Genomic DNA, 23,992 nt, shown 5'->3' with positions numbered 1-23,992 from the left:
TTACAGGCACAGCAAAGCTGCCGGCTGGCTCCTCCTCCCCGTATGATGGCAGCAGCAGTGCTAGCCGTGTGTGTGTGTGACTGTATCTGTAGTGCCCTCCTTCCTTAGCAGAGCAGAGGGCGGCTAGGCTAGGGGATGATGGCTCTCCCTGCGACCAGGGCGTCAGTGTTCCTAGTGCTGCTCTCCCTGGGACTGACCTTGGCTCTGGGTTTCCTGCTCCCAGAGGCTCTGAAGCTGCTGTTCAGGTGTTTGGGGTTCCCTTATGATAACGCGTCACATGCCATTGTATTCCTGTACTTTGTGATAGTGCTGTCTGTGGCCATGCCATGCCTGCCCAGGGGCACCCTACCAGTGAGTAATACCATAAATCATATATTGTATTATTATATGCTGCCAGATGGCACCATGGGTTGTTACAGGCAACTGCAATAGCTGTTCTGTCAGTCTTAATGCTGTAAAGGGCACTTTGTCAGTGTGGTACTGTACCGTACACACAGTTATTATCTATACCAGAGTTTTCCAAACTCAGCCATTACAGTCCAGGTTTTAAAGCTATCAATGCTTGAGTCTAGAAGGTTAAATCAAATTGACTAAGGTACTAATGAAATCACCTGAGCTCAAGCATGGATATCCTTACAACCTGCGCTGTAATGCGGATGTTGAGAAACTCTGGTCTATACAGAACTTGTACTTCTAGCACTATAGGGTCAATCTGCTTCCAGACAGCAGACTACTATGTGGAGAGTGGTGTCATACACACACACAGATCCTTCTCACTGTCCTAGCTCTGCATTGAAAACTTTACATTTAATTTTCTCTATTTTTTTTTACTTTTGACAGAAGTGTTTCTTTTTACCATGTGCGATTTTACAGGTTTTGCTTATTTTCTCTGGTCAGAACATTACAACGCTCACTGTACAAGCTTGTTGCTGTGTGATGCACTTTTTTATTTCTGTCCATCTCCATGTTCCAATCAAAATAACTTTTACCAATTCCACATCCTTACTACTCCTGCCTTAGGGTCCATAGTGAATATTTACCTATTGCATTAAGAATAAACGCATACGAAAATAAAACTAATCTGTGCTCATTTCTCTTTTTATCTGATAGGGATTATTAATCTGGGATAAACACATTTTATTCTCAACCTTCATGCATTCAGCAAAGTGCACTAAAACTGCAAATGGGATCATACCCCTATGTAGTATAGTTAGGGACCGAAAACCAGAACTCTGAAAGCTGAACTTATTAATTTTTATGATCCCTCACTTGCTATCATGTCATTACAATTGATGTTTGCTGCTTTTAATAATTTCTGAAATGTGTCAAATGTATATCGTGCTAGTTGAGGCGTCCACCCTATCTAGATGCATGCTGTTCGACCTGCCGACCCATCTGACTTTTGGTAAGTGTATACACCAGTGGTTCCCAAACTTTTTCGAATCACTGCACCCTAGAGTATCAGCATTTTTCCACGGCACCCCTAGGGCAAAAGTTTCTTATTGAGAAATTCAGCAAAATTTAAATGCAGTAAATTGTGCTTATATGGCACCCTTTATGTTCAGTTATGTGATAGTTGACAGGGCTGCACTTCTGTTTGTCCATTTATTTTGATAGGCAAAACCAGTGCCTATCAACCTGAGGCACCCCTGCAAGTTCCCCGAGGCACCCCAGGGTGCCACGGCACCCAGTTTGGGAACCACTGGTATACACACTTGCCAATCGTCTGCCCGATGTTCCCGGGCTTGACAGGCAAATGGGCGGGCATTTAAATTTGTCCGCCCAGTTGAGGTGTCAGTCTCCGCCTGGTCCCTGCAGCATGTGCACGGGCAATCGGCGGGTCGCCTGGACATGCCAGCAGATGAACGATATATCAGCCATCTGCTGTACTGCATGGTTACATGGTTTGACATTATCAATTTTGTCTGAATTAGGAGTTCTTAATACTGAGGCATTAATGAGACTGGCAATGCTTAGTACTCTGATTTTACTATGTACTTTAATAAATGATCAGTTAAAAAGAGGTAGAAATATGTTTAACCTGGATGCAGTTATTGCATTTCTATGTAATATTATCAATGAAGGCTAACGTCTAATGATGTATGTAGGGTAGTTGAGTAGAGTTTTTTATGACTGATAACCAAGTACACATTTTTCTTTCTTTCTCTGTCATTCAGGTGCAAGGGAAAGCCGTCCTAATCACAGGCTGTGACACAGGTTTTGGGTTGGCCTTGGCAAAACACTTGCACAATTTAGGATTTACAGTATTTGCAGGTTGTTTACTAAAGGTGAGTACTATCAATATGATGGTAGTCATTTTGTGCTAAAGCTTAGAACACAGAAGTGGTGGTGTTGCCCATAGAAACCTATTAGATTATATCATTTTCTAGAATGCAATAGACAAATGATAGCTAGAGTCTGGCATAACCACCACCTGTCTGTTTTAGAAGCTTTAGTAAATCTACCCCCATATGGTTTATTTTCAAACCTACAAAAGATCAAATGTTTGAAGTGGGACAAGATGCCTGCTTCTGCAATTGTTCACAAATGTTGTAGCGGGAGTGGGGTGGATCAGGGTACTTACTGCTAACTGCCCCTGGAACATTTGCACAGTTTTATTTTGCAGGACAGGATTATTTAAATCCACTGTCGGGGAGGAGAAAGAAACTGATTTTGTGCTAGAATTACATGGACATTGTTGTGTTACCACTTGCCATGTTCCTTCTAACAGTTATCTGGTATATATTTATATGCTAACAAGAAGGGGCTGAGCTGGATTCTTGGTAAGATTAGTATGTGAATTTAGTTATTCATCCAAGTAACTGAGCTTCAGACCTTTGGTCCGTGTGAGCTGAAAAGTGCTGGAGCTGAGAAAGAAAATGAGGCTTTGTAAAAGTGCTGGTCTGATAATGATTAGGCTTATAAATGTCTGTTCCAGATTAACCTTTCTTTGCTTTACCCTTTATTTCTCTTTCATCCACTAGGGGACACTGGAGGTGCTTACGCTGGGGTATAGAGGCGTGGATAACTGGAGCTGGCACTTTAAAATAATCTAGAAGTGTGAAGCTCCTCCCCCTCTATGCCCCATCAGCCCTCAGTTTAGAAAATGTGCCTCATGGAGCTGGTCACATTATGCTGTGCTCCAGCAAATACATTTATTTTATTTAATTTTTTTTTATTTAAAAGCATCTTTTACACTCCTATAGGTACCCTTCGCCACCTATCTAAAAGGTGGGGTCCGGGTACCTGGCGCCCTGGTGTTTTAGCAAACACCAGGAAGGAGTGCACAGGGCTCATTACAAGAGCTTCTGACAGCTCCTTACCGCCACAGCAGGTCTTCACAACAAGAAGAGAAGACTGCTGACCTGCCGAGAGAGACTACAGGGGACACGCAGTGAGTAACAAGCTGCGCATCCCCCGGCTCCTGCCCCGCTGCCCAGCGCTAACACAGCATGCTGCGCTGTGTTAGTGTGTGCATAGCACAGTTAAACAGCGCTACATCTGTGTGCTGTGTAATGGAAGCCCGCTGTCGGTGCTGCCCTGCGCTGTCTAAGGGAAGCTGTGTGTACACAGCGCTACACGCGCGGCTCCCTGCTTCTTCCCTCTCCCCGCTGATACACGCGGCTCCCTGCTTCTCCCCTCTCCCCGCTGATACATGCGGGTAGCGCGGAGGGGAGGGGGGATGGACCACATAGCAGCCATAATGGAGCCCTTAAGGCACGAAGAAGGGGGCAGAGCCTAAGCAGCGCGGGCTGTCTCTCCACTATACGCGGCAAGCGGCTGTAGTAACAGCGTGGCTGCCGTTTGTTAACTGTTTCATGCCTGTATCTCTCCCTTATCCAGGAAGAGTGCAGCAGAACTGAAGGCTGGATTCTTTTGCTCCCCATTCCTGGCTAAAAAGCTACAATTTAAGCACAGAAGGCTCCGGTACAGAGGCTGTGCATAATACACTGGGGGTGCAGGGAATCTGATCTGTGGGAAGGGAGTGGGGTGTGCTCCTCCTCTGTGTCCCAAGCCAGCCTTCTGTTTTTTTCTTTACTTCTGTATGTCCCTCTGTGTGTGGTGACTGTGTGTATCCATGTCAAACAGAACAAAAGCGTCTCAAAAGATGTTTGTTTGTTCTAGGTGTAACAACAAACTATCCAAGCCGCATGCGGCTGGGTCCACGTTATGCGATGCTTGTATAGCAATTGATCCACCTGTGGCTAATGCTGCCTCACCTGCACCTACATGGGCCGCTGACATGGTAGGAGTAATCACGGATTTAACCTCTGAGTTAGCTGAGGCACGCAAGTCTCAGCCTCCCGGGGTTGCTGGGCTAACCAAGTCTCTAGACACCGTGGTACAGGTAATGGGTACGGCTGTGTCCGCACCCTCCACTTCCTTACAGGGACCGACACAAAAGCGTCCTTTATCGACTATACTCCAGTCAGAAGAGTCTGACGAGGAATTCCTCGCTACGGAGGATACTGAGGAAGGGGAATTGGAGGAAGCATTATAGGACGATACCCCTCTAGAGTTAGAGTCCACCTCTCCCGGGGTGGAATCTTTAATTTTGGCGGTCAGAAAAATCCTTAACTTACCTGAGGATATTATTCCTGCATCCCAGGAGTTTGAATTATTTCATGAACAACCAAAGAGTTCGGCGGTTTTTCCGTTCTCGCTGCATCTTCAACAGCAGCTCTCAGTGGCATGGAAGCAACCGGATAAACTGTTCCAAATTCCGCGCCGGTTTCCTTCTAGCTACCCTTTTCCATCATCCATGAGGGAGAAGTGGGAAACGCTCCCTCCAGTTGATGCGTCTGTCTCTCTAAGGCACTCCCAGTACCGGGAGCCACAGTACTAAAAGATCCTTCGGATCGTAAATTGGAGACAACGTTAAGATCTATTTATACTGCAGCGGGTGCTCAGCTTAGGCCCACCCTTGTTACTGCTTGGGTTAACAAGGCTGTGGTTTGCTGGGCTGACCAGTTGATTACAGGTTTGGACTCTGGTACTTCCAGAGCAGGTTACGCATACTAACAGAACACATCGTGAGTCTGCAGTTTTCCTGGGAGAAGCGTCAAAAGATATTAGTCAGATTAGTGCTCGCATATCTGCTTCTGCTATTTCGGGACGCAGAGCCCTCTGGTTGCGCGCCTGGCATGCGGACGCAGAATCCAAGCGTGCGGTGGAGGGTTAACCATTCAATGGCGACATGCTGTTTGGCCCGGAATTAGACAACTGTATATCCCAGGCCACGGGGGGGTAAATCTTCCTTCCTCCCGTAAACTGCACCGGCTCCCAGAAGAGCTTACGCTGGACCTTCGTTTCATTCCTTTCGTGCGCCACTTTCCTTTCGTAGGAGAGCCAGAGGGGCTCCCTCCCAAGCAAGAGGCGACAGAGTAGAGGCCGCCCACACACGGTTGCACGTAGACAGGAGCCTAAGCCAGCTGAGAAACAGGTGGCATAACGGTCTTCCGTCCCACCTGGGACCACCTACAGTGGGAGCCCGACTGCAAAGATTTCAACAAGTTTGGAACCAGGCGTCGCCAGAACCGTGGATCCGCAGACTAATTTCCCTGGGGTACCGAATAGACTTCGAGGTCCCCCCTCCACCTCGGTTCTTCACTACAAGTCTGCCAATACCTGCAGACAAGGCCAGGGTTCTACAGGAGGCTATCCAGTCTCTAGTAGTATCATCTGTGCTAGTTCCGGTTCCAGAACATCAATGAGGTATGGGGTTTTACTCTAACCTGTTTGTAGTACCCAAACCGGATGGTTCGGTCAGGCCCATCTTGAACCTCAAGTCATTGAACCTGTATCTGAAGATGTATCTGTTCCAAATGGCGTCTCTGCAGTCAGTTATTGCGAGCTTGGAACCAGGAGAGTTTCTATTATCCCTGGATATCACGGATGCCTATCTCCACATTCCCATCTGGGAACCACATTCCAACACAATTGGATAATAAACTTCAAGAAATCAAATCTCAATCTGTCCCAGAAGCTCTTGTTTCTGGGCATGATCTTAGATACGGCATCACAGAGGATCTTCCTTCCAGTAGACAAGGCCCGGGATATCCGGTTGTTAGTTCAGCTGGTCCTCAGACCAAAGAGGGTGTCCCTCCTTCTTTGTCTGCGTCTCCTGGGGATGGTAGCGGCCTTCGAGGCACTACAGTTCGGGCGGTTACACTCCAGGGTGATTCAGCTGGACCTACTAACACAGGGGTCAGGGTCTCATCTGCTCCTACATTGCCAGATCCGTCTGAGCCCAGCTACCAGAGTGGCCCTTCTCTGGTGGACACAATCCAACAATCATCTTGCGGGCCGGAGATTCGGAGTGTGGGACTGGATCATCGTAACAACGGATGCCAGCCTTCGAGGATTGGGAGCTGTAGTCCTTGATTATCATTTACAGGGTCGATGGTCCCCTCTAGAACAAAAGTGGCCCATAAATGTGTTGGAACTCAGAGCGATCTACAATGCTCTGATAGAAGCAACAGAGTTTCTAAGAACTCTTCCGGTAAGAGTTCAGTCTGACAACGCGATGGCCGTCGCGTACATCAACCGCCAAGGAGGGACTTGGAGTCGCAGGGCCATGTGAGAAGTAACTCAGGTTCTCAGGTGGGCCGAGAGCCAGTCAGTAATCCTGTCGGCGGTATTCATCCCGGGTGTGGACAACTGGGAAGCAGATTACCTAAACCGCCAGGATATCCATCCCGGGAATGGAAGCTTCATCCAGATGTGTTCAAAGCGCTGATACGTCGATGGGGATGTCCTCAGGTGGACCTCATGGCGTCACGATTGAATCATCAGCTCCTGGTATACGTGTCAAGAACTTGAGATCCGCAGGCAGTGGCAGTAGACGCTCTGACAGTTCCGTGGATCTATGACTTCGTTGACAATTTTCCTCCGATTCCACTTCTTCCTCGACTGCTAAAAAAGGATAAAACACGAGTCAGCCTCTGTCATTCTCGTGGGCTCCGCACTGGCCTTGGAGAAGTTGGTTCTCGGACCTTCGGTTCCTATTGGCAGACGATCCGTGGCCCCTTCCTCTGCGCCCGGATCTGCTGCAGCAGGGTCCTTTCATACACTCCAACCTAGCGTAACTGCGTTTAACGGGGTGGCTCTTGAAACCGTTGTCCTAAGATAAAGAGGAATCCCAGACTCTGTTATTCCCACCATGCTACGTGCTAGGAAACCAGTTTTGGCTGCGCATTATCATCGCCTCTGGCGTTCTTATATCTTGTGGTGTTCCAGTCGGGATCTTCCCTCTATGACTTTTCGGTGTCCCGGTTTCTGGGTTTTTTTTTTCTCTTTTCTCATTAATATGTACAGCCTCACATGCAATATCGTGTGATTGACTGTGCAGCACGGGCAATCACATGATATCGCATGCGACTGCGGGAGTGCAGAAATCAGGCATACACACTGCACGATATGCCCTATTTGTGGTTCCAATTTGGTCAAATCAGGCCGATATTATTCAGGTGTGTAACCAGCCTTATGCAAATTCATATTAAATCCAGAGCCTGGTCTGGATTCTGGCCTTCGTCTTGGAACTTTAAAGGTGCAGGTTTCTGCCCTTTCCATTTTCTTTCAACGGCAATTGGCCCTCATTCCTGAGGTGCAGACGTTTCTTCAGGGAGTCTTGCGTTTGCAGCCTCTTTTTTTTTTTTTGTACCTCCGATAGCTCCCTGGGTCTTGAACTTGGTGCTTCTGTTTCTTCAGTCGTCCATGTTTGAACCTTTGGAAGAGGTTGATATTCAGTACTTGTCTTGGAAGACGGTCCTCCTCCTGGCTCTAGCATCGGCTCGTAGAGTTTCTGAATTGAGTGCTCTGTCCTATAAGCCACCTTACCTTCTGTTTCATGCTGATAGGGTGGAACTCCGGAAGGTAGCCGCCTTCCTTCCCAAGGTAGTGTCGGCTTTTCATATTAATCAGCCTATTGTGGTACCATCTTGGGTGGAGGACTCTGGTGGTTCTTCTACCTTGGATGTGGTTGAAGCTCTCCACATCTATGTTGATAGGACTGCTTCCCTCCGTAAGTCTGAGTAGTTTTTTGTTCTCTATGATGCGGTTCGGAGGGGTTGGCCAGCGTCTAAGCAGACTTTGGCACGTTGGATCCGGCTGACATTCATCAGGCTTAGGTTAATGCCGACCGCCGGCCTCCTTCGTCCATTTCGGCTCATCCCACACGTTCTGTGGGTGCGTCATGGGCGGCCGGTAGGGGAGTCTCCACGTCACAATTGTGCCGTGCGGCCACTTGGTCTTCAGTTCAGACGTTTGTCAAGTTTTACAAATTTGATACGTTCGCTGTTTCGGCATACCGTTTTGGCCGCCTAGTTCTGCAGGTGCCGCAGAGCGCTCCCGCCCATGGGGAAAGCTTTGGGACGTCCCCAGCGTAAGCACCTCCAATGTCCCCTAGTGGATGAAAGAGAAAATGGGATTTTGGTACCTACCGGTAAATCCTTTTCTCTGATTCGCCCACCTCAGCGCTCTTCGCCTGCCTGTTCGGTTTGTTCCGTATGTTGTATGTTTTGATTATTGTGTGTTCTTCTCTCCCTTTTACTCCGCTTGTTCTCCATCTCCTCTCGGTCTTCATTTTCTAAACTGAGGGCTGATGGGGCATAGAGGGGGAGGAGCTTCACACTTCTAGATTATTTTAAAGTGCCAGCTCCAGTTATCCACGCCTCTGTACCCCAGCGTAAGCACCTCCAGTGTCCCCTGTGGAATCAGAGAAAAGGATTTACCGGTAGGTACCAAAATCCCATTTTTTTTGTAAGCAGAATCGCACACTAAGGACTCAGTTCAATTAGGAGGGAGGGGAGGGAGTTGCTGTTGCAACAGCGTAGAGACACCAGCAGCTGCAGAACTCTCCCCCCTCTTGTGGCCCAGTCTTGCCCCAGACAAGTGAATTTTTGTATGTAGCCCTATCCATGAGTCCGGTGGTACTGCAAGTTGGGCATATAGCCGCACTTACACGTGGGGATGACATAGTCGCGCCTAACTGTATTGAGCTCATAGTTTTGTAGATTTGGTTGTTCCCTATAAAAAGGCACTAAATATTGCAGTTAGTGACATGGGAAAACAAGGCTTATTTTGGGGGGTTTCCTGCACTAAAGTTAAAAGATAAATATGTACTGCTCGTGGGTAGTATGCAGTAAAATTAGTTTTCTCGCCCTCTGCTGCCCCCACTGTTCGTCCAAATCCACAATGCCACAGTCAATGACGAGTATACAGCACATTATGTTACAGAGTGGTGCTGGATATACGGACATTTAACTATTGCAGAGCATTACAGAATATGCTGGCACAGAATAAATAAATGTGACTAAATAAAATAAATAAATATTGACATAATGTCAACACCACAATCTCAACATGGTTCAACATCCTTAGAATGTTGACATATACGCAATGGCCACATCTGAAATGTCGCAGCGTGAAGTGTCAGCATTTTCAAAATACTGACTGTTACGAATAAGCGTTTCCAGGAGGGCTCGGGTTAGGCTGCTAAGAGGGATGTGGGGTTAGGCACTTGGGAGAGGGTTTGGGATTAGGGATAGCATTAAAATACTGCTGCTCTCTTAGAAGTTTGCTCCGGAAGTGATGATCACATGACCGGTGGGCACAGAATCTGCGTTGGAGCCGCCGCATTCATCAGTACCAAGTTAGTGACCGCTGGACCACCAGGGACATTAGGTTGACATTCTTTCATGTCAACATGTCATCTGTGTACACATGGTCACTCTTGATATGCAAATATATTGACATTTCAATGATGTCGTCATTATCATGTCGACATAACACGCAGCACGCTAAGGGGTCTATGGCCCTCATTCAGAGGCGGTCGGAGGATGCAAGCGGTCGCTCAGAAACTGGGCGGCCGCTTGCATCCTGACCGGCCGCCTCTGTTTCGGTCGTTAGTCTGTGGGTTTACACCCACAGCTCTAACGACCGCTAGAGTGATGGTCGCAATGGTCATAGACCATCGCGACCATCGGGGCTTACGACGAGACCCTAGGGTAGGGTCTCACTTGTCGTAAGCCCCGGAGAGCTTCTGGCTCTGTCAGAGTCGGAAGCTCTCCACTAACATCACTAGTGATGTCAGTGGGGCCTCCCCTAAACGGCAGGCGTTCCCATGGGAACGTCTCTGTTTGGGCTGCCACCCCCCCGGCCCGCCTTCCAAACGGGGCGAGCTGTCAATCAACATCGACAGCTCGCCCCCTTTGGAAAGAGACCCGCTACGACCGGCGCTGTCGGTCGTAGCGGGTCTCGCGCATGCGCACGAAGGAGCCGGCTCCCTCGTGCGCATGCGCACTGGACAAACATAGAGGCGGTCGTAGACCGTACGGCCGCCTCTGAATGAAGCCCTATGTATCGAGCCATTTTGTACATAAAATTATGCAGAAACTGTAGTTTCTGCATAATTGTATGTATTGTTCCTATGTCTGAGATTTCTGTGAAATCCCCTGCATTGTGCCATTAGTACAAAGTGCAAATTAACGCTGCAGATCGCAGTCCTCATTATTGTCAATGGGGACTACGATCTGTCGCCTAAATACTAAACTCCAAAAAGCGAAGCTTTACGGAGATTAGCCCCGGAAGTTTACACCATCTTCAGATGGTGTAAACTACTGTTTGCCTATGGGGGCTCCCGGTGCAGGAGAGAGATCTTTCGATCTCGCCCCCGGCCAGTCCCGGAAGCTGATTTTGTGCGCATGCACAGTGTCAGCTTCCCCCGGGAAAGTCTCTCACTTCAGTGAAAGACTTCTGCTAAATGCCGATGATATAACTCGTAGGAACAGCGGCTACTGCAACCGCTGTCCCTGTGAGTTATTATTATTACATTTAATTTATAGGGCGCCACAAGTGGTCCGCAGCACCGTACATACAGTAATGGGTACACAGAACATTACATTACAATACAGTAACCAAATTATAAACCGAACACAAGTAACAATTAGCAACACAATTCTCCATACACAATACAGCTGGGAAGGTGAAGGCTGTAATAAAAGTGCTAGAGAAAGAAGGCTGTGAGATAGTGGGGAGGAGGACCCTGTTACTAGGAGCTTACAATCTAGTTCCCTGTTGTACATAACCAGGATATTTTTAATTAAAAATTAAAATATTCCTGGCGAGATGAATACATAATAATCGCGGCAGTGCTGCGATTATTAGTGCATAGAACCAAAAATGACCATGCTTTTTGCTGATATCTAAGCACTTGAAGCACTGTAATACTGAAGGATATTTAAAGGTGTCCTCAGACTAAACATCCATTAATTTCCAGAGTACAGTAAGTAAAAGCTAATAGAAAATTTATTGTAATATGTATTGAACCTCTGTGAAATCTGGACGTATCAATCTGCTTCAAATTACCATATCTGTGGCCAATTTGGCTACACACAGATATAATATTTTGTACATAGAACAATGAATTGTGGCTGCAAATTTCACCATGCACAGTGGCCCATCTTATTCCAACACACCTGTAATGCAGGATAAGAACGGTGATGGTGCCCAGGAGCTGGAAAGTTTCCATTGTAACCGCATGAGAGTGCTTCAAATGAATGTCTGCAGTGAGGAGGAAGTTAACCAAGCTGTGGAGTTTGTAAGGAAGCACCTTGAGGACCCTGATAAAGGTATAATTTACATACTGTACAGTGCGGTTTTTCAGAGTGTTAACAAGCAAAACTGGCTGCTGCATGTCTGCAATTTAATGGGGAGATGGATAACCTGAGCGTGGAGGTAGAAGGTGGAGGAGCAGAAGCAGCTTTAATAGTTTTGAAACATACACATCCATTTCTTTAGTGGTGCTGGGTTGTCTAGGAAACTGTTATGTAGATTACTAGAAGAATTGCCACTACACCCACAATATTCACACAAACTACATGTATGTTGTACATACTTATGATGCAATATTTATAATATACAGTATTGCAGGGCATCATCTACACAGAAACACCTGTTCATCAGTACTGAAAATCTATCCTGACTATAAACTAGATAAAGTCAATATCAATAAAATACAGCTCACGGTGCACTATGGCCCTGATTCAGAGCCGCTCGCTGCTGGCGGGCGGGCGCTCGCTCTGAAATTGGGCGTTTTTTTTTTTTTTTTTTTAAATCTCCGGCTGCTCACAAAGCTGTGGGAGACCACCCACAGCTTGTGTGAGTGGGCAGGAGACCATCGCGGTTATCGCGACCATCAGGCTTGCGACGAGAGCCTCGGGTAGGGTATAGTTGCCGCAAGCCCGAGTGGGCTTCCTGCTCTAATAGAGCAGGAAGTCCACTACTGTCATCAGTAGTGATGTCAGTAACCCCTCCCAACAAACTCCAGGCGTTCTTAAGGGAATGCCTGCGTTTGTTCAGCCACCCACCCACAAAATGGGGCGAGCTGTCACTCACCATCGACAGCCGCCCCATTTTGTAGCGAGCCCTGTAGCGACTGAATTTCAGTCGCTCAGCGGGACTCACGCACGCTGGACGCGGCGCATGCGCAGTGCATTACCATCGGGCCACTTGCGAGCGGCCCTGAATCAGCTCCTGTGTGGTTTTTTTTTTTTTGTTTTGCAGGTTTGTGGGGCTTGGTGAATAATGCTGGCATCTCTACATTTGGAGAAGTGGAGTTTACAAGTTTGGGCACATATAAAGAAATAGCAGATGTGAACTTGTGGGGAACTATAAGAGTGACAAAAGCATTCTTGCCGCTAGTACGTCACAGTAAAGGTAAGTAGTATTCGGTTTGATTTATTCATTTTTTTTTATTATTTTTTTTTAACAAAACTTGTCCTCTCGATCTACAGTATAGCAGTTTTCTCCTAATACATTGTTTGTAGGATGACTAAATTAATTTACAATATAAGAGCCTGTGTTGACAGGTCAAACTGATTCAACAGTAGGACACTCTTCTACAGGTAGTAGGGTTTTTTTTTTGGTCACCGAAATCCCATGCTGTCTTTGACTCAACTATTTTGTGTCTTGTGCGGAGTCACACCTTTCCTTGCTTACTTTATACACTGGCATCTTTAGCATTATTTAAATTATATTTTTCAGATTCTTGAAATTCCAACTTTTTCATATAGTTTGTTACGGGATGGTTTTTCTGGAGTCTACTATGCATGTCTTGGCTAACTTCTTAGAGGCATGTGAATTTAGTCACTACACAGTTATACACACAGTAAATGTAACATGCCATAAAGCAGAGGTTCCCAAACTCTGCCATTACAGTCCAGGTTTTAAAACTATCCATGCTTGAGCACAGATGACTTAATTAGTATCTCAGTCATTCTGATTTAACCATCTGCATGGATATCTTATAATCTGGACTGTAATGGCGGAGCTGGGAAAACTGTGCCATAACGTGTTTAGTTATGTTGTCTGACATCTGATTAATGGGTAGCTGTGTGCATGTGACATGTCCACTTTAATTTTAGAAGATGTGGTTTGGCACCACGGTACGCCCAAATTTGAGAAATAGCTCTCCTTTTGAGAAACATTCAAAAGCGCAGCACAATCCATAACTGACTCCACTGTGCGTTAAATAAAAGGGTTTTATTTTGTCATCATTTTGGTTGGCAGAAAGATACAAATCTATTTCATTGTAAAGTGTCCTTTTATTGTAAACCGGGTTGTCTCCCAAAATTGACTCACTACTGAATTAAAGGATTTTAAACTGCTAAATCCCAGACTTTGTGGGGATTAAAGGATTAATTTATTCATACATTCTTTTATAATTAAGTTATGTTGTGAAACCTGCAAAGACAAAATACGACTGGAGGTGCTGTACAATATGTAACGTGTTTACGTGGACACTTTTTTTTTTTTTTTAGGATGACGAAAATCAGTAGAAATTAGATGCCAGTGGGAGGCCACTTAGGGAACCGCTTTGAACAAAATCTAGACTTATACCATATGTAATCATAGGTGCCTTTATCATAAAAAACAAAGAATGTAGACATTTAACAGATTTGTAGCTTTTTGTGGGTTGCTTTCTTGAAACCTGGTCGTTATCCTTTTTAATTTTATTGGGAAGTTGAGACTACTGTTTTAAGGAGCTTTTTTTTCCATATAAAATTCTTCATACCATTTCCTGTATAATTTTATGTAAAAGCACAGAATGATGCATAGGCCCCCAAAGCAGGTATTCATTTACACAATATACAGTATGTGATTAAGAAGCTAGTCGGTTAGATCTAGAAGCGACATCTGGGTGAGCACTATAATGTGGAATTCAGAAGCCACTTGGATATAGGAGCCAGCAGGATCTTTCAGGTACACACCTGCTGACATCTGAATTACATTTACCATGTATTTTTAACACCTGTAGCGTGAAAAAAAAAAATCATTGTTCTAATTAAGTTCACATATATTTGTGTTATTACTGATGCTGCAGTAGTTTTTTTCAGAATACTACTTTTTAAATTTAACTGTTTGCAGCGTTTCAACCCATGTGAAATAGTTTAATGCAATTGTAAAAATTCATATTAAACATGAATTTTGATATGAATTTTAGTAGCATTAAAAATGCATCTAAAACGCCAATGAGTGTGTACCCATTGACTTAATTAGAAATGTCGCACAAATGTTAGGTGCCATAGTTTACTTTTAGCATTTGCATTCCAGCTTCTGCCCTTGTGTCCCAGCCCTGATACTGTATAGAGATCATATTGCAAGTTTTACTAAAGTTCTATGTAAAAACAAGTTAGCACAGCCCCTGCAGAGTGCAAATATACAACCTAACCCTCCCTTAGGGGTGCCTAACCCTAAGTCCCCCCGTGGCTAACAGGTCCCGACGCCAGGCTTACCTACGTTCGGTATGCCGGGCGTCAGGACTTCGGCGTGGGGCTGATGATAGGCGTCGGTATTTAGACGCCTATTACTGCCTTGCCAGGATTTCAATCGGGAAGCCGGCGGTAGGCATTTCGACCGCCGGCTTCCTGACTACAGACCATTTGGAGGTTAGGGGAAAGTTTTCTGGTACAAGATATTGAATCCATAAGAATGTGGACCTACTCAAAAATGTAATGTAAACCAGAAAGGGAGCAGGTACTGAGCAAAAGGTTGGGAGATATTTGTTGGAACATGCAACAAGATGCATGGATGTATTGGCACTGTGGGGACAGTGTGCAATGAGAGGCATGGATGTGTTAGCACTGTGGGGACAGTGTGCAATGAGAGGCATGGATGTGTTAGCACTGTGGGGACAGTGTCCAATGAGAGGCATGGATATGTTAGCACTGTGGGGACAGTCTGCAATGAGAGGCATGGATGTATTGGCACTGTGGGGACAGTCTGCAATGAGAGGCATGGATGTGTTAGCACTGTGGGGACAGTCTGCAATGAGAGGCATGGATGGATTTGTTAGCACTGTGGATTACTTATTGCTACCTATCTGAGGCTTCAGTAATTTATGACTGTTCTAAAAGTAAGATATAATGTTTATTGCATAGGATTTTCCTATCAATAAGCTATAAAACAGGAAAAAGAAAATGGTGATTACTTTTAGCCCCAATACTAATTATCAGTAACCATATGCTGTTTTAAAGTTAATATGGTTGTACTGTATCATCTTGTGTAAATGCCATACCACCGGACAGGAAAAAAAACCCAATGTATTAAAAACTCTGCACGCCCACAAGCGCCACTGTGCGCAAAAACTTGGAGTAGATCTAAAAATATATGCAAAAGTTTTAGCAAATATATTAAGCCCTCTCTGATTCACCTGGACCAGGTGGGGTTTATATCTGGTCGCCAGGCATCTGATAACACCCGACGATCCATTGATCTGATCCACTCCATACACGGTCAAAGGCTTCCTGCTATGGTTCTAGGATTAGATGCAGAATAAGCATTTGACCATATCTCCTGGCTGTTTATGTTTAGAGTCCTCAGATCGATGGGCTTTGGAAGGAGATTCGATGACAGTATTGCTGCACTTAATGCCGCTCCTAAAGTTTCTGTCTTTTAACATCTCCAATGGCACAAGACAAGGTTGTCCCTTGTATCTTTTGATTTGTGCACTAGTGATTGAGCCTTTGGCAGCTAAAATTCGGTCTAATCCCAGTATCAAGGGTATTAGAGTAAATATTGTTGAACATAAAATTGCGTTATACGCTGATGATGATCTCTTGACTGTTTCTAATCCGATTTCTTCTCTCCCTCATCTATTTAAAGAGATTGAAGAATACGGTGACCACTCGGGTTACAAAGTCAATTCTCAAAAAACGGAAGTTCTGGACTTTTAATTCCAGGAGATCTTAAACCTATATTAGAGAGTAGTTACCCATTTCAATGTCATCGACGACATATTAGATATTTAGGTGTTAATTTTTAGTGAGACTATAACCAATTATTCCAAGCTAACTATCCCAAGCTTTTAACACAATTTAAGGCAGATATTGACATCTGGGGTGGCTGCTATATTTTGTGGATTGGTTGGATCGATGCAGTTAAGGTGAACCTATTGCCGCGATTAATATATTTATTTCATACATTACCGGTGCAGATCCCTTCATATGTTTTTAAATATTTGCTTCATATTACTTCCCAATTTATATGGTCCAAAAAGCGTCCGAGGGTCAGACGTGACATTTTGCATAAACTTACATCTAGGTCTCTCAAACTTCAAACTTTATTACTTTGCTGCCAGGCTTGTTCAATGTGGAGACAACCAAAATCGTAAAGAGTATGGGTTCTGCTTGAAGCAAACGCTATCCGAGTAGAATCGCTTTCTACTTCATTATGGCTTCCTCGGTTGGCTAGACCTAAACTCGTGTCAGCCCACCCAGTCATATCACTCTCTTTAGAAATGTTGGATTTTGCTAATCGACGATTTCACATTGCTCCGTATCCAAGCCCCATAGTTCCTTTGTTCGATAACCCTGATTTCCTACCAGGCTTTCGTCCTGCTTCTTTTAGGCACTGGCAAGATAAAGGTATTAGGGTCCTGAACGATATTACCCATGATTCAATATTCCCTACATTTACAAGCCAATTTTAACATACCACATAAGCACTTTTATCAATGTTTACAGCTAAGACACTTTCATTCCACCATGAAAAATCGGCTCATTAGTAGATCGTTAACCATCTGCAAATCATTATCCCTTCGTGGCACTAGTTCTAAGGGTCTTATCTCAACGTTATACTCAGAGCTCTCACAATCTTATGCTGCCCATCCACTAGGCCAGGGGTCTTCAAACTTGGCCCTCCAGCTGCTGTGGAACTACACATCCCAGCATGCACTGCCACCTTTTTGATATAACAGCATGCTAAAACTATGTGCAGTGCATGCTGGGATGTGTAGTTCCACAGCATCTGGAGGGCCAAGTTTGAAGACCCCTGCACTAGGCGATTAAATTGAACGATAACGACGTCGTTATCGTTCATTAATCGTTTGAAGATTGTTCACTAAAATGTCTAAAACGACCATCGATGCGCGTGCCCGCTGGTCGTTAAGACATCTATCATAATGCAAACAAGCTGGTCAACCTGACGAAAATGTCAGGTTGAGCATGTTTGCAGATGATTGATGAGCCTGCACTGAACGACTGCTCGTTCAGTGTAGGCTCATCACAGACTGACAAACGACTGCACGATTACAATGTCGTAATTGTGCAGTCATTTTCAGCTCGCCTAGTGGATGGGCAGCTTATCACTGATTTAAAATACCCACATGAATTTGTTGTGGAGGCGGATATAGATGGAACCCTAGATAGTGAGGACTGGGCTGATATTTCTGCTAATGTAGCTTCTAGCTCTATGGGCCAAATGTAATAGTTTGAGAGTTTAGAAAAGAGAGTTTCTGACACCATTTAAACTTTGCCAATGTAATAGTCCAAAAACAAAGTAACAGAGCGAACTTGCATGTTTTTTAGACTTAAAAAACTCTCACGATTTAAAATTTCATTCAGATGTTTTCCCATTTTGAAGATAAAACTCAACCAATGTGAGAGTTTACTGCTAATCTCTCACATTTTCTAAACTCTCACCCTATTACATTTGGCCCTATGTGTCCGCATAAAAGGAAATGCTTAGAAACTTTTCTACAGGTGGTACTATAGCGCTGATTCAGAGCTGCTCGCACGATGTGTATGCAAATTGCATAGGTAGTGCAATCGCACAGCAATACATTAGCACGCCCAGTATTTCTTAGAGAGTGATCACATAGTGTATGCAGACACCCACCAGCCTGTCTTAAGATGCCCACTTGTGCACGTCATGTCCAGGAAGTGTATGCAACAGTCGGTACACCGGGTAACATCTGATGCGATCACAGCGCTTGAGGTTGACTATACCCTGCTGCAAGCACTGCTAGCAATTCAGTGTAAAAACAAGCCAGGTGACGTGTAGTATGATGCTGTCTCTTAATTATGCACAGCTCTAAAACACCGTTGAGGTCCGGCAGTAGTAAATATGTAACCACAGGGGGAGGGCGCTGTGAGAGAAGGGGCGGGGGGTACACTGGACGGCACAGGGTGCCGAGATGCCTAGCACCAGACCTGCTCAGCACGCCTACGTTTGCACCTCCACTCGCCTGTTTTTAATGGCCAGCCCCTGTTACCACCTACAGACTGCTTCCACTGTCACTCACTCTGCTGGGCTGTCTATGCGCAGCAAGCGAACGCATTGTGAACTTTCGTTAAGGTATGCGCACGCACCGCGATGCATACACACCGCATACCATCAAAAAGACAAAACCTCCGGCGCTTCCTATAGTGCCCATATACAATTAGGGTGTAGTAACACAGTGCAAATCGGTAATAAGATATGTTATATATTATTACCGATTTGCACCGTTACTATACCCTAGTTGTATATTGGCACTATAGGAAGCGCCGGAGGTTTTGTCTTTTTGATATAACTATCTAGGGAAGGTGAGCCCCTATTCTTTCCTCACAGATAGCATCCCGGTAGGGCCTATAGGTACTAGCGCTACCTTAGCAATTGTCTGTGTTACATACACACTGCATACCATCGGCAGCAGCGAGAGTTTGCATCTTAGCGAGCGGGTCTGAATGAGCTCCTATGTTCCATCACGACTGCATAAAATGTTCCCTGATACTTTAAATTTGTGTTGGAGATGTGGCACTGATATCGGAAATTTTTTACACACCTGGTGGTCCTGTCCAAAACTTGTCTCTTTGGGTGGAAATTAGATTTCTCCTTCACACCTTGGGTTAAATATCCCCTTTAATCCTCAGTATTTTTTATTGCCTCTCTGTGCCCCAGATGCCACTCCTCACCAACACAAACTTATTAGACATGTTATTTCGGCTGCTACCTGTAGTATTGCAACAACGTGGACAACAACCAAGTCTCTATGATACATGAGATCATAGCTAAGGTATGGCACATATATTCTATGTAGTATATGACAAGCATATAACGCAATTCCTCCAAAAGTTTTATTAAAATATGGGATCCATGGACCTCGAATTTTCAAACACCCTTAGCATACCAATAAGGGGCTTCTACAGATATAGATGGAATTGTACAGCAGTCCAGTTGGATTTACGTCTTTATTTTTTTTTTTTCCCCTCTCTTCTCTTTCTCTTCTATGTGGTCTGCCGCACCACGCTTTTTCTCTATCTGTTTTGCTTTTTATTTCTCTCTCTAATTTTGTCTACAAAAAATATGTAGGAAAATAGTATGTATAGCAAAATTTATTATACGAGATGTCAATTTTGTATTCTGTTACTTAGAGCCTTTGTGTAGGCTCCATTGTATTTTTTTTTTTCATCTATTAAATGAATAATATATAAAACAAAAACAAAACTCGGAGTAGTAAAGTAGAACAAAAGGCAGAGGTGAGTGAGCAGCAAGAGGGGGTGCAGGAAAGCAGTAGCACAGGGCAGAGGTTCATCCTGCTTGATGCTCTCAGTATAAATCCATTATAAATGTGGCAGAGGAGTGCAAAACAGAAACACTACTGTGTTTATGCAAGAAAATGTGGTAATTACATACTTTCCTACCCTCGCGGAATGGCTGGGAGGCACCCGAAAATCGGGTGGCGCTCCTGGCCACCCTGAAAGGTGGCAAAGTCTTCCAGGGAACACGGCCACCCACTTCCCCAGTGAGGTGGGCAGCTCAATTCTTGTTGAATCGCGTTATCGTGGCTCCACTCCCCATTCCACAATTCTGGTAATCTCGGCATTGCATAGTGGGGGGGGGCAGGGGACACGATGACGTGATTGCGACGTCACGTCCCCAGACTCTGCCACATCTGCCAAAGCCCTGCAGTGCCGACTTGCCTGCAGTCAAAAGATTGGCAAATATGGGTATATATTACAATTTGCCTTTTAAAACAGCATGTGGCTTTCTACATGGTCCCAAATCACTTGGGACTGTATTTTTCATGTGTCACATTTGTTCTTGTAAATGTGCTTTCTTCTGTAGTTGCAGAAATCTTGACACAGTCCTGTGCTTTACCATATGCAGATAAGCATTTTTTCAGGTGATATCATGCTCCTACTTATGCTGTGCACTAAAAATCATTTATTTTTGTAGAAGGATCAAACAACAAAAATTGTAGTTTATGGGGCTCAAATTCCACCATTCACTAACAGGCTCCATAATGTTGGAACTGTGCAGATATACTGGTCATCAGATGAAGCAGCTTTGCATTACACAATGAGGTATACTTATCACAACATGATGGAGTCGCTTTATATAGAGTTCTAGAAAACAAAATTTTATTTCGTTATACATATTTGAAATAAAAATATTTAAATCATTGTATTTGCTGTGCAAAACCACACCCACCGAATTACCAGCCACTCCCATCCATTCCCAACGTCAGTACCTGGTTCATTAGGCCCGTAATTTAGCACTGCTCTTTCCAACATATGTTATTCATACATACATACATACATACATACATACATACATAGTAAGCCTCTATCAATACAGTGTGGTTATCCTCTACTGGAGTGCTTTTATTGGTGGATGCATTATTTTATTTATTTTTTGTTTATTTTCTTCTTGAGGTCGAGTGGTTTTCATGGCTAGCATGCTTGGAAGAATGGGCAGTCCATCACGATCTAGCTACTGTGTTTCTAAATATGGAGTGGAAGCCTTCTCAGACTGCCTGAGGCAGGAAATGTACAAGTGGGGTGTGAAGATCATTACCATTGAGCCTGGAAACTTTGTTGCTGCTACTGGCATATTCACCAAGGAGGGAGTGGAAAGACGAGGAGAAGAAATGTGGGGGAGCGCCTCAGAAGTTGTACGTGCGGATTATGGGAAAGCTCATTTCTCTCATCAGGTTGCTAAAATGAAAGCCTTTGTTAGCTCAGGCATAAAAGATATGACTGCTGTTCTTCATGCAATAACAGATGCTCTGAGCTCTAAATACCCATACACACGGTACAATCCCACCGACACCTACTGCTGGATAAAGCTCCAGATTATGTCACATCTTCCTGCTGCTGTAGCAGACCTGATTTATATTCACTGAAGAGACTATAAAAAAATAAATTGTCAAGCAATTGTTGAAAAACGAATGTGTGTGTGTGTAGCACCATGTAAGCTGCAGGAAAATGTAGGTCACTGGCTTCCCTAGCCTTACCACCCAAAAGTGAAGAAAATGTATGTGGGGCTCCTCTATTGACTAATTTGTTTTATAAGCTCTTATTATGTGCTTTATGTATAAATAAATAAAACATATATATTAATATGCAGCTAGAGGTGGCACTCGGACGCTTCCAAGTAATGTAAAATTTATTCTACCAACATCAACGTTTCGAGGAGCGTATCCTCATCAGGATACGCTCCTTGAAACGTTGATGGTGGTGGAATAAATTTCACATTGCTTGGAAGCCTCTGAGTGCCGCCTCTTGCTGCTTGTATACATAATGGGTTCCACACCACAAGGAAGGCTCCGTGAGCAAGTATAATTGTATATTTTCTAATCTGAGTTCCGGATTTGTGAAAAATATATATATTATTTTAAAAAAATATATTTTTTGCTTCAAAATAGTGACAATTCAAGTTTAGTCAAAACATGCAAATGTTACTTTTCTATATATCTGTTTTATAGGATCTGAGTTGATAAGTTGTGAATTTCTATTTGAACCCCAGACAGTCTATTGGTGGCTCTGCACTCCCCATTGTGCCAGCATTAGAACCTGTACAGGTGCTACAGCAGTCCTAAGGCAGAATGGTGCAGTACACAGCAGACTAAACTCTGAATAGGAGGAATTTAAAATAGTGAAGACAGAGTTTTCTGTCTGTTGAAACATGAATACACATCTTCACTAATTTAGGCAATTCATTTGGAACAGTGGTCATCAACCTCATCCCTCAAGATTTCCCAACAGGTCATATTTTGTGAAGCAGGTAGGATAATTATTGACCAAACAAAATAGATTAACTCACATGTGCATGATTAAGGAGATTCACAAAACATGACCTGTTGGTGGTACTGGAGCTGGGAACCCCTGATCTAGAAAGAAAACAAAGTTGTCTAAATCAGTGGTTCTCAAACTCTGTCCTCAGGACCCCACACAGGTCACATTTTCCAGGTCACCCAGCAGGTGCACAGGTGTATTCATTACTCACTGACACATTTTGAAAGATCCACAGGTGAAGATAATTATTTTACTTGTGATTGTGAGGAGACTTAGAAAACATGCACTGTGTGAGGTCCTGAGGACCGAGTTTGAGAACCTGTGGTCTAAATCACAGGTTCTCAAACTCTGTCCTCAGGACCCCAAACAGTGCATGCTTTCCAGGTCCCCTCACAGAATCCTAAGTTAAATAATTAGATCTACCTGTGAATCTTTTAAATTGTGTCAGTGAGTAATGAATACACCTGTGCTCCAGTGCTGGGTGCCCAGGAAAATGTACACTGTGGGGTCCTGAGGACCGAGTTTTAGAACCACTGGTCTAAACTAATGTTCATGTTATAAAATAATTCTGTAATGAATGCCTTCCATTAAATATGGTTTTGAGTTGTCTTGATCCTTGTGGATACAACATAAGCCGTCCAATGACTACAATGCTGTGAATGATCATCTGTTAAGAACATTCAGGAAAATATGCCTAAGCCAGTGGTTCCCAAACTCTCCCCTAAAAGCACTCCAACAGTCCAGGTTTTCAGGATACCCATGCTTGAGCTCAGCTGGCTTAATTAGTACTTAAGACAATTTGATTTAACCTTCTATGCCCTAGCATGGATATCCTCAAAACCTGGACTGTTGGGGTGTCTTGAAGACAGAGTTTGGGCACCACTGGCCTAAGCTTCCAATACACATGTGCTAACAATCCTATTATTTATTTTGACCTGAATATTACACAATTCTAAGCTCCTGAAATGTATTGCAGCTATGCTGCCAACTGTGAATATTGCTACATTCATAAGCCTCTATTTGAGAAGTGTGTGATGTCACTAAAGTAATGAGTCAAACTGTGTCCTCACTAATCACAGAAATAACCCCCAAAAATAAAGTTATCTGCACTGTGTGATTAACATGTGTAAGGACAACCGTGTGAGATCAGAACATGATTGTACGCTCCTGGTTCTAACATGCTGGTAGCCTGTATTATGTTTGATTCAGTGACTTTTGCTGTGGAGTTTACTTAAATCATTTGGTGATCTAAAAAAAAAAAAAGCAGCATAAATAAACTATTATTTCATATTCCTCTCCTACCTTGATTATTTTAACTTTTCATTTTGGTGTTGTAATTGGTTTAAAGCTGCACTAACATCTGGTAAAATATTTGCCTAAGGTTTCTCATATCTGGAGCCTTTGGGGGCTGTCCCCGTAAATTGGGCCGCATTTCTTATATAAAACGTGCCCTCTTTATCCAGATGTCCCCTTCACTCTGACTTCACAGCCTAATATTAGCTGCTACTAATGTCAGTTCAATATACTCATTTAAGATTATCTGTAAGATTATACTTACCCAAGCTACAAACCCAGAACTGACTCTGTGAACAAGCCAGCTGGTGAAAAGTGCATCAGACTACACAGGACTTCTTCTGTACACATACCAAAGC

General features: G+C 44.1%; 1 protein-coding gene across 1 annotated transcript; it reads left to right on the top strand.

Annotated features, from left to right (window-relative positions):
- Positions 1-7: 7 nt before the first annotated feature.
- LOC148508311 (D-beta-hydroxybutyrate dehydrogenase, mitochondrial-like) lies at positions 8-21,698 on the top strand. Its single transcript, XM_088444818.1, has 5 exons — positions 8-351; positions 2,178-2,288; positions 11,489-11,630; positions 12,565-12,717; positions 20,979-21,698. Exons 1-5 carry the CDS (start codon positions 136-138, stop codon positions 21,446-21,448), a joined length of 1,092 nt encoding a protein of 363 aa, XP_088300944.1. The 5' UTR covers positions 8-135; the 3' UTR covers positions 21,449-21,698.
- The last annotated feature ends 2,294 nt before the right edge of the window (positions 21,699-23,992 follow it).

Source organism: Taudactylus pleione, unplaced genomic scaffold, assembly GCF_031769625.1.
Source record: "Taudactylus pleione unplaced genomic scaffold, aTauple2 ptg000372l, whole genome shotgun sequence".
Taxonomy (NCBI): Eukaryota; Metazoa; Chordata; class Amphibia; order Anura; family Myobatrachidae; genus Taudactylus; species Taudactylus pleione.
The sequence above is the reverse complement of the archived record's forward strand: the minus strand, read 5'-3'. Positions and strand labels throughout refer to the sequence as shown.

What these genes read in the sequence shown, in the direction of transcription:
- LOC148508311 (XM_088444818.1), top strand. Translation starts at nt 136, where the DNA reads ATGATGGCTCTCCCTGCGACCAGGGCGTCAGTGTTCCTAGTGCTGCTC. An exon ending in TTGCAGGTTGTTTACTAAAG is followed by an intron (nt 2,289 to 11,488) that starts GTGAGTACTATC and finishes CCTGTAATGCAG; the next exon opens with GATAAGAACGGTGATGGTGC. An exon ending in GCTAGTACGTCACAGTAAAG is followed by an intron (nt 12,718 to 20,978) that starts GTAAGTAGTATT and finishes TTTCTTCTTGAG; the next exon opens with GTCGAGTGGTTTTCATGGCT.